Genomic DNA, 10,815 nt, shown 5'->3' with positions numbered 1-10,815 from the left:
AATGTCCTCAAGAACTTGGAGATGAAAAAGATGGTAAATTTATAATTACATAGTAGTACAAATATTACAGAGAATTAAGATATTTCTTTAAAGAACTTATACAAATTATGACGGTAGGATCTCGAGAAATGAGCCACTTATGAGCGGGCGCATACAAAGCGCCACAACGGGCATGATTACTACACACGAAGGCGAACCAAGTGAAAATAAGTCAATCAATTTATATTGTACTATATTTTTCCTTTAATACGAACAATACATATAATATATAGTATATTTTATTCACCAATGTCATAAAGTACGTTAGTAGTCCCAATTACGACAATCACTGTGTAGACATGGAAGCACGGCAGGAGCGGATGCATGGTTCGCTATGACTATCATAGTGCAGCTCAATAGGATCAACGCCAGCCTAGGCAAACAAGACTCCAATGGAGATTCTCGTGCAGAAAACAATCTCTTCAATTTAATAAATAATATGTTGTCATAAAATATAAATCATTTGTGTAATATATTGAAAATTACGTTATAACAATAAATTCAAATAAACACATGACACATCATATAAATTTTTGCATATAATTCATAAAAAATTTACTGCAAGAAAAACAAAGGGGTGAAGAACATTTGTATTTTCGAATCGGATTTTATCAAATTCGAACCAATCTGAAAATATGGATGTAAGAAAAAAAAATATCCCAAATTTTGAGTCAAACCAAAAACTCAAAATTGCATAAACAAAAATCAAAATTTTTGATAAATTTATTTATTTTAATGCTTTTTATTAAATTATAAAATATATAATAATGAGTTTTATATTTTTACTAAAATATTATGCTTTTATTAAAATATTAAAGATATAACATATAAAATATTTATGATATATATATTTCATTCATATATATATCTGTGAGTCAAAGCGAGGATTAATTAATGGCGGAGGATACTGGGAATGGGGATGATGATATGTATATACATGTTCTTGATCCACAGGTTTTTTCTGCAATGAGTTTATGGACTGTAAGGGACTGCAGTTCTTGCCCGGACAAAATAAATATTAAAAAATCCTTCATTTACATAAAAGGATAAATGCCCCCAAAAACAATACAAAAAATCGATCTTATCTATCTATCCATCCATCTATCAATCTCTATATCAATCTACGTGTGTATACTTTACAACTTGTTCAAGTGGGATGTGAGATCGACGAATAAATCTTGGCTGCAGGGAATGGTTAGGCCTCCCATTGGATGATGGAACCCGAATTCCTCCTCAGCTTGAGACAGCAATTCTTGAAACATAGGATTCTTCAAATAAGACACCGGAACAACAAACCTCTTCTTTTCGCTGCTCTCCCCAACGTAGACGGCTAAGTGCCCCTTTGGAACCTCGGCTGATCTTCTTTCGCTTGATAAAGACCGTCTCAGCTTTTGCATGATGGCCATTGTTGGTTGTATTGGGCTAGAAACTGAGACTTTGATGAATGTATGTTCTGTAAGAAATTGAAGGCTTGTAAGAGATGTTGAGTTTAATCTCTGCATTTTGTGCTGTGTATATATAGGCGAGAAATCAAGAAATGTTGTGTACTAAATGTTCGATCAAGTGGCCAACATTTTGAGTAGGATATGTGTTGCCTATGAACTAATGAGACATAAGCACATGGCAAAATAAATGCAGTTGTCATTCTAAAATCATTAGAATCAGAAAATACCACAATTTTTGTAGTCGATAATATGGTCCCCATAGGACATTATGTACCGGTCAAGTGGTCTCTAGTGCAATAAATCAGACAAACCATTTGCAGTCTTTCACTATCAACAGAGTCTCTGAATAATTTGAATACCAGCCTTCCTTCCCAACCTGCAAACATCGGTCCACCATGTGACTGACCAAATTAATGCAAATGTTATTGCATGGAAGGTCCACATTGGTTCTGTTGCAAGAAGAAATTAACAGCTCATGTGATTGTGCTTCTTAACAGATACAAAAATGTTCGACAAAAGGAGTTTTTCATGAGGTCATCTCCTGCTGTCTGAATCCTAAGTTATTGTTCTGAAGTTATCAGGTGGCAAAATAACATGATTCTTTATTAAAGATTTTGGTTGTCCTGAGATCACTGCACTTTCTTCTTGTAAAGAATTGTAAGAGCACACAATCTTGGTTTATGCAAATCTTATTTCAACATGAACTACATTGCAGTATTTAGGAGGACAGCTTTCAGACAAGAAAGAAAGTCCAGTTAATAATATTTGCTCTTTGAGAACAGGTGACGTAATTCAACAGATTTCTTACAGTCCGGCAGAAGTTAAGACGCTGATCAGCCCTAATGACCACATGACGTATCCACACAATAGATGTGGCGATTGATTTTGTTAATATAATACAAATATATTATATGAATCCGTAAAACATTATAATAATCCACACAATACAGTACTGATCCACACAAGCTTGCATTAACAAGTAATTATTTTTAGTGTTAAAAGCTACATTCTGAGAGGAATATTAACAAGGAGAATTGTGTAGACTGCCAAATCACACTTGGACAATGAATGTTCTTACTCTGCAATGTGTTTCTTACAACTCTAATTTTTTACAAGAGTTCCAGTTCTTTAATTTCCAGGCCAAGTGTAATAAAAGGATCAGAGCCAGGACAAATTAAGAAGAACCAATTCTAGCTATCTATGTTTAAGTGTCTCTATACTGTCCATATATACATTATGCTATGCTCACTTGAGACATGAGATCGATGAATAAATCAGGCCACCCATCCGATAATAGAACCCGAACTCCTCTTCTGATTGAAGCAGAAATTCTTGGAACAAAGTATGGTTCAAGTAGGACACACCAAAAATAACAAATCACTTTTGTTCATTCTCGCCAGCCTAAACAGCCAACTGCCCCTTCGGAACTTCATCTGCTGAACTTCTTTCGCTTGATAAGGATCGTCGCAGCATCTGTTGGATGGCCATTGTCTATAAATTGTAATGTTTTTCCATTATAGTTACCCTAGAGTTGATAAACAGTAACTACAATTTACTTTGTGGCTGTCGAAACGTTGTCCCAAATGTCTCAAATCTTAACTAGACATCATTCAGAAAATTTCATAGCCAGCTTTCGAAAATGATCGCATGTTAAAACATGAATGCAATATTATTTCTGGCATATAGATGCTGTCCAAAAGATCTCAAAGTAACCCTCTTCGGATTTTCCTCTTCATCATGAATTAATAAGGCATTTACTCTATTTACGTTCACTTTTTTCCAGTTTTGGCACTATTTATGGATAATAATATTTTAAAAAATATAACACCAAATTTATATTTCTTCTCGTAAAACATAAAACCAAATATTCAATTTTTTATCATTTCTATAACTCAAAAGTTCTAAATATATCTATCTGAACCGAGATTTTCGGTGGACATGTTGATTGTAGTTATAAGTTCAGTCATACACACTTTATATATATATATATATATACAAATTGATATCAAAGGTCGATGAAATTATTATGCCGAAAGGTATACTTATACAACAAGAAAAAGGCTAGTAAAGAAAAAGGCTAGAATATTGGGTTATACATGAAAAGGCTATATACGATGGAGAGAAGATCAAGGATATAATTTATGATTTCCAATAATATCAACTTGATGAAATGGTGAACATCGATCATACTTAGTTATATGTATTTTCAAATATTACAATTCTTTGAGTTCCAAAAGGTTGTCCTTATACCATCAAGATCAAATGTCCCTACACTTAATAAATCACACTGACTGACTTGTCACAGTCTTCTTACTCTGTTTCCCTTTCAATTCGGATAATAGAATTCATAAAATTCATTACATCATAGAAAATTGAATACCAGCGTTTCAAAACGATTGAGCTGGTTATATTTCTTAATAGACATTGAATCATTAAACTTATATTCGGAAAATATATTGGTTAAGGGGTGGCCTGGTTATGGTGTTGACTCAGCACATTGTAATGATATATAGTTGTTTTTTAAACAACAAATATGTATATTGTATTATATTAATATAAATTGTCAATTGTTAGTTGTGCAAATATGTGACATGTGCTTAGATCAATAGTGACATGTGTGGTGTGGAATATTATAATATGTACGGGTGAGTACGGTTTGAGTATTTGCAAATATGCAGGTATTTAATATTCGAATCGAATCGAACAAATATTCGAAATTGCGAACCGTATCCGAACCAAACCAAAATTGAAATAATATATATATTAAAAAATAATTTAAATTCTAATTAAATACAAATATTTGCAAATATTTCAAATATCCGAACAGAAACCGAACCGAATATAATTATTAATATAAATTTTAAAATATAATAATATAAATATATAAATATATTCGGTTTGGTTAACCGAACAAAACAATATCAAATATCCGGTATTTGTATTCGAACCGAACTTGTTCGGTTAACTGAAAATTCGGTTCAATGCAGTTCGATTCATCGGTTCGACGGTTTGATTCAATTTTTTTGCCCACTGCTAATCATACGTGGTCAATTCATTATATTATATTAACATTTGTATATTGTCTATTTATCACTTATTTGTTTTTCTAATATACGCTTGTGAGTGAAGTGCTCAATAATATCATTGATCATCCTAACGCTTGTGAGTAACAAACACAAAAGCTACTATTATTTAATTCAATAAAATAAAATAATTGATGTATTTTGAAAGAGAAAAGGACTGAGTTTGCGAGTTAAGAAAATGGAAGCAGACATACTTATGCTTATCAACTGATTTAAACAATGCAGGGATTTCCTGACCAGAGGATTTTATACAGCCCTTCTAAGCAGGATCAGAATCCATAATCGGCCTATTTTAGCTGTCTATTGTCTTTAATTTATCATTTTTACTGGGGTAGATACATAAAAGGATTGGAATTTGGAATTACTGTGTTATTACGATGAATATACTGCTGAGTTACTGGCCGAATCATGTAATGCGTTACATTATGAAATTGATCGACATGCTTTTTCTTGCAATGTATTTGTGCAGTATAATTTTTCTGGTAATTAAGGATTTTACAGTTCTTGTCCGGGCGAAAAAAAGTCCTCAATAAATGAAGGGATAAATGCCCCAGAAAACAATACAAGAATCTGTCTCGTTACCTAACAATCTTTCTATCTATTTATCTACACATGTATGTATTTAATTTATTGCTGCTTGTTCAAGTGGGATGTGAGATCGACGAATAAATCCTCGCTGCATGGAATGGTGAGGCCTCCCATTGGATGATGGAACCCGAATTCCTCCTCAGCTTGAGACAGCAATTCTTGAAACATAGGATTCTTCAAATAAGACACCGGAACAACAAACCTCTTCTTTTCGCTGCTCTCCCCAACGTAAACGGCTAAGTGCCCCTTTGGAACCTCGGCTGATCTTCTTTCGCTTGATAAAGACCATCTCAGCTTCTGTACAATGGCCATTGTTGGTTGTATTGAGCAAGAAAATGAGACTTTGATGAATGTATGTTTTGTAAGAAATTAAGGCTTGTAAGAGTTGTTGATTTTAATCTGCATTTTGTGCTGTATATATATAGGCAAGAAACAAAGAAATGTGGTCTACGTACTAAATGTTCGATCAAGTGGCCAACATTTTGAGTAGGATAGGTGTTGCCTATGAACTAATGAAATATAAGCACATGGCAAATAAGTGCAGTTGTCTTTCTAAAATAATTAGGATAAGAAAATACCACAATTTTTGTAGTCGAAAATTGGTCTCCTTAGGACATTATGTACATATCCGTCAAGTGTCTCTTCTGCAATAAATCAGACCGACCCATCTCTCGTTGTCAACTAAAAATTTGAATGGCATTCTTCAGAGCATTGGTCCACCATGTGATTATCGAAATAATGTAAATGCTGTTGCATCAAAGGTCCACATAGTTTCTGATGCAAGAAAATTTTGGCATGTCATGTGATTGTGCTTGCTAACGGATTAAAAAATGTTCGAAACGAATGAGTTATTGGTGAGGTCATAACTACATCTTAATCCTAAGTTATCGTGTGGTAATATGAATCTTTTTTACAGACTTCTTGTCCTGTGATGTGATCACTGCAATTTCTCCTTTGTTCTCCGAATATGCGTTGGCTCAGGTGCTGAAAAGCACGATTGAAGATAGTTTGATAGATTTCTTGATGCATGCCAATACAAGAATCGAGATAGCGCAATTGTCATCAAAGGATTCGAATACAAAACAAAAGGTTAGGGGTTTGTTTAGATAGAGGTTTTTTTTTGTTTTTTTGTTTTTTTTTTTTTTTTTTTTTTTTTTTTTTTTTTTTTTGAGGTTTTTGGAAATTTGGAAGTTTAGAAAAATTAAAAAATTAGTATTTGATTTGATGTTTTGTAAGAGAAAAAATATATTTGATTTGATATTTTATGAGAGATATTTATAGAATCGTAAACCATAAAAGCCAAAGGAAATAAACAAAAAATAAGAAAATTTTCAAATGAAAAAAAAAAAAAAAAAGCCCCAAAAGTAGAAAAATACTTATTGGAGGCCTAAGTGATCTTGGATGGCCAAAAAATGTTGGATGTTGTGGCCAAGTGAGAAGTTCTGTTGTGGGGATTATTTTTGGATGAAAAGTGCAAATTTCATCCAATTTCAAGTACAAAAATAAAATATCCAAATAAAAAGTCCTCAAAAGTTGGTAAGAAGAATGACAATAATGGATTCCTAAAAAGTGATAGCAAGATCTGAAAATATTGATCTTGTAATAACTATTTCAATCCATGAACATATTTGCATAATTTCTTATATTTTCAACAAATATCATATATTCAAAGTTGGACATATTTCTAATATTATTGTTGAAGAGAAAGTTTATGAATTTTAATAGACAAAAAACTGAATATAAATATTCCTGCATCTTATTACATCCCTTCGTATTACAATTTATAATGTCATATAGAAAGATCTAGGAGACTTAATTATCCTTTGAATAATGAAAAAGTCACATTCATAAATTAGTAATTTAAATGACTATTTAAAATGCATTAATTCTAAGATATTGTTGAAGAGAAAGTTCCTAAAAATTATATTATTGCCTTTCTATCTAATATCATAAAATTGAGAATTCTCAATTGATTAACTATTGAGATAATTATGAAAATCATGGTGCATAGACTATTGTTACATCCAACATTATCTTTCTACTTTGGATTAGAACAGCATTTTGATACTATTACAAATATGTGAATATAGGTTCGAATGATTTTTTTATTTATATTTATTTTAAGTTATTACAAAGTGGATGAGTGGATTATTTTAGTCTTTTATTAAACATTGTTCCTACGTATTACTGTTAGAAACTATATTGTGAGAGGAACACTTGGAGAAATATACAAAATTATGTAGTGCCAAATCACAGTTTTGGGCAATTAATTTTTACTTTGCAATGTATTTCTTGTATCTGCAATGTCTTACAAGGGTTTCAGCTCTTTTCCAGGCAAAAAATCCTTAGTGTAAGAAAGGATAGAAGCCAGGACAAATTAAGAAGAACCAAATCTAAGCAATCTATGTTTAAGTGTCTGTGTGTGTGTGTGTCTATAGTGTCCATATATACATTATGCTAAGCTCATTTGGGACATAAGATCGATGAATAAATCCGCGCTGCACGGAATGGTGAGGCCACCCATCGGATGATAGAACCCGAACTCCTCTTCGGCTTGAAGCAACAATTCTTGGAACGAAGGATGGTTCAAGTATGACACCGGAATAACAAATCGCTTCCTTTCATTCTTGCCGGCATAAACAGCTAAGTGTCCCTTTGGAACTTCGGATGCTGATCTTCTCTCGCCGGATAAGGATCTTCTCAGCATCTGTCGGATGGCCATTGTCTGTACGTAAGTTTGTAAGAATATGTGAAGGCTGAGGTAGATGAACTTTTTGCTACTTTGATGATCGAAATCCTACTAGGAGTGGGTGTGTATATATAGAGCCTAGTAACTACAAGTATCGAATGAGTGTAATAACATAAGCACGTGATGGATCACATGAATTTGTCTGTCTGTCTGTTTTTCAATCATCTTCAGGAATTTCAAATCGGAACAGATTATAAGGGCAGCCCAGCTTAAAAATGTTCCCTACCAACTCAGATATATAGCCCCATCCATCACGTGGCCACCTGAGGGATTTATTACAAATTTTAATGCCATGTATTCCAATATATAGTTTGATTTTATTTTAGACAATCTTCATTATTCAGAGTTCAGACAACACACGAAAAACCTCTATTGTCTTACAGTACTTGGAGAATTGACTGTTACTGTTAGTTCCCATCTTGTACTTAATTATCATAGATATTATTAGACCTTGTCTTTAAATTTTGGCAACGGTTGGAGTGTTGATTAGGGTTAACGAGCACCAGCTAATAGTATACACAGCACAGGCTACGGTTGATCTTAGCACAAGATTGTATGTTAACATAACACCAATGTTGATGGAACATTATAATAGTCCACGTAGCACATGTCACGTTAATTTGATCTCAGTACATACCATATATATATATATATATTAGCATAGGACATGTTCATTGTATGAATTGGCGGCACATGGTAATAGTTCATACAAAACATACCATGTTTAAGGACTTATGTGTTGTGGACTATGATCATGTGTTGATTAGTCCTAGTCATTACTCTAACATTCCCCAAGATTTTACTTTTCATGAATAAGGATCACAGAGAAGAAGAAAATACATTTTTGGTCAAAGAGTGACTTAACTGTTAGGGTGCAAACCCAAGTTCTACATCGTAAGTTGTGAAGAAAATTTCAAACCTTATAAATTTGAAGTGAACTCCGCTAGTATGAGGCCTTTTGGAGAATATCCAAAAACAAATCCGTGCGGTTTCAGCCCAAAGCGGACAATATTACTAGTATTGAGTTGACCCATTCTCAACACTGGTATCAGAGTCCGGTTAGATGGTGAAGTTAATTGGGGTGGCATTAGGCATTGGTTGTGGTGGTGGGCTCGCCCTCGTGACCTGCGGATGTGCCTTGTGTCGAAAGTCTCCTGGCGGTGTTGGGTCGGTCCCGATTGAGGTAGTCAGGCAGCGAGTCCCTTTTTGTGATAGGCGGTACAAGGTGGGTAGGGAAAGTCCATTGGTTGGTCCTTGGTTTGAGGGGAGGATTGTTGGGGTGCAAATCCAAGTCCCACATCGGAAGTTGTGAAAAAAATTTCACACCTTATAAGTCCCAACTGAACTCTACTAGTATGAAGCCTTTTGAAGAATATCCAAAAACAAATCCATGCGGGTTTAGCCAAATCGAACAATATCATTATAGAGATTTTGGAGCAAGAAAATGAGTTCGTTGGATGATAGTCATAATGACTCCGACCCTTTCAGTAAAATGATCACTTCAACAAGTTTTTCTTGAAAATGTATTTGTCGAGTGTATTTTCAAGTTAGGAATTACAATTTTTGTCTCAACAAAAATAATCCTCCCTGTTTATAAAAGGAAAAAAATCTGGAAAAATAATAATAATAATAATAATAATAAATCTATCTCATTATCTATCTTTCTATCTAGTCATCTATACATGTATGTATTATATGCCTTGCTCAATTGGGATGTGATATCCACAAATAAGTCCTCGCTGCATGGAATGGTGAGGCCTCCCATTGGATGATGGAACCCGAATTCCTCCTCAGATTGAGACAGCAATTCTTGAAACATAGGATTCTTCAAATAAAACACCGGAACAACAAAGCGCTTCTTTTCGCTGGTCTCCCCAACGTAAACAGCTAAGTGCCCCTTTGGAACCTCGGCTGATCTTCTTTCGCTTGATAAAGACCGTCTCAGCTTTTGTACAATGGCCATTGGTGGTTGTATTGGGAAAGAAAATGAGACTTTTATGAAGATATGTTTTTGTAAGAAGCAAAGGCTTGTAAGAGTTGTTGATTGTAATCAGCATTTTGTGTTGTATATATACATATAGGTGAGAAATCAAGAACTGCTGTGTACTAAATGATCGATCAAGTGGCCAACATCTTAGTAGGATATGTGTTGCATATGAAAATAGTGAGACATAAGCACATGGAAAATAAATGCACTTGTCTTTGTACAATCATAAGGATCAAAAGATACCACAATTTTTGTAGTCGAAAATATGGTCCCGTTAGGACATTATGTATCCATCAAGTGTCTTCACTGCAATAAATCAGAAAGACACATTGCAACTACTAATCAGATTGGATCAGAGTCCCCTAATCATTTGAATGCCAGCCTTCCTTCCAAACCTGCTTGCATTGATCGGCCCACCATGTGATAGACTAGAATGTAAATGTTATTGCATCAAAGGTCCACATTATTGTTTCTGATGCAAGAAGAAATTGACAGTTCATGTGATGTACTTCTTAAAAGATACGAAATGTTCGACTCAAACAAGTTTCTGGTAAGATCATCATGTGGTCTGAATCCTGATTAACATATATTTCCAAAGTTGTTATCGATCCTGTGATATATGAACATGATATGTTTTTTACAGACTTGGTTGTCCTGAGATCACTTCATTTTCTTCTTGTATAAGATTGTAAGAGCATACAAGATTGATTTAAGCAAATCTTGAAATGATTCTTAGAAAATCCCTCATTTCCCCATTTGATGAAAGTAACCATGAATTGAAAATAACCACAAGAAAGATTATTATTTCCAAAATTTTACTCACTTTGAAGAGAGAAACTATTGTCAAATATTACTAACTTATCCTTTTTTGGTTTTGTCATTTGTGTTCGCATCCAAAATAGCCCAATGAGTCAGTCATTGCTT

General features: G+C 33.7%; 4 protein-coding genes across 4 annotated transcripts; all 4 read right to left on the bottom strand.

The window, feature by feature from the left end:
• Positions 1 to 1,055: 1,055 nt before the first annotated feature.
• On the bottom strand, positions 1,056 to 1,544 carry LOC127252071 (auxin-induced protein 15A-like). Its single transcript, XM_051276083.1, has one exon. The coding sequence runs from the start codon at positions 1,539 to 1,541 to the stop codon at positions 1,176 to 1,178; it is 366 nt and encodes a 121-aa protein (XP_051132040.1). The 5' UTR covers positions 1,542 to 1,544; the 3' UTR covers positions 1,056 to 1,175.
• Positions 1,545 to 4,999: 3,455 nt separating this feature from the next.
• LOC127251594 (auxin-induced protein 15A-like) lies at positions 5,000 to 5,524 on the bottom strand. Its single transcript, XM_051275341.1, has one exon. It carries the CDS (start codon positions 5,465 to 5,467, stop codon positions 5,195 to 5,197), a length of 273 nt encoding a protein of 90 aa, XP_051131298.1. The 5' UTR covers positions 5,468 to 5,524; the 3' UTR covers positions 5,000 to 5,194.
• Positions 5,525 to 7,405: 1,881 nt separating this feature from the next.
• LOC127251601 (auxin-responsive protein SAUR21-like) lies at positions 7,406 to 7,926 on the bottom strand. The gene has a single exon (XM_051275354.1). The coding sequence runs from the start codon at positions 7,875 to 7,877 to the stop codon at positions 7,608 to 7,610; it is 270 nt and encodes an 89-aa protein (XP_051131311.1). The 5' UTR covers positions 7,878 to 7,926; the 3' UTR covers positions 7,406 to 7,607.
• Positions 7,927 to 9,514: 1,588 nt separating this feature from the next.
• LOC127254470 (auxin-responsive protein SAUR21-like) lies at positions 9,515 to 9,961 on the bottom strand. The gene has a single exon (XM_051279571.1). The coding sequence runs from the start codon at positions 9,865 to 9,867 to the stop codon at positions 9,577 to 9,579; it is 291 nt and encodes a 96-aa protein (XP_051135528.1). The 5' UTR covers positions 9,868 to 9,961; the 3' UTR covers positions 9,515 to 9,576.
• Between the last annotated feature and the right edge of the window lie 854 nt (positions 9,962 to 10,815).

This window comes from Andrographis paniculata, unplaced genomic scaffold (assembly GCF_009805555.1).
Source record: "Andrographis paniculata isolate CXL003 unplaced genomic scaffold, ASM980555v1 Contig12END, whole genome shotgun sequence".
Taxonomy (NCBI): domain Eukaryota; kingdom Viridiplantae; phylum Streptophyta; class Magnoliopsida; order Lamiales; family Acanthaceae; genus Andrographis; species Andrographis paniculata.
The sequence above is the reverse complement of the archived record's forward strand: the minus strand, read 5'-3'. Positions and strand labels throughout refer to the sequence as shown.

What these genes read in the sequence shown, in the direction of transcription:
- LOC127251594 (XM_051275341.1), bottom strand. Translation starts at nt 5,467, where the DNA reads ATGGCCATTGTACAGAAGCTGAGATGGTCTTTATCAAGCGAAAGAAGA.
- LOC127254470 (XM_051279571.1), bottom strand. Translation starts at nt 9,867, where the DNA reads ATGGCCATTGTACAAAAGCTGAGACGGTCTTTATCAAGCGAAAGAAGA.
- LOC127251601 (XM_051275354.1), bottom strand. Translation starts at nt 7,877, where the DNA reads ATGGCCATCCGACAGATGCTGAGAAGATCCTTATCCGGCGAGAGAAGA.
- LOC127252071 (XM_051276083.1), bottom strand. Translation starts at nt 1,541, where the DNA reads ATGCAGAGATTAAACTCAACATCTCTTACAAGCCTTCAATTTCTTACA.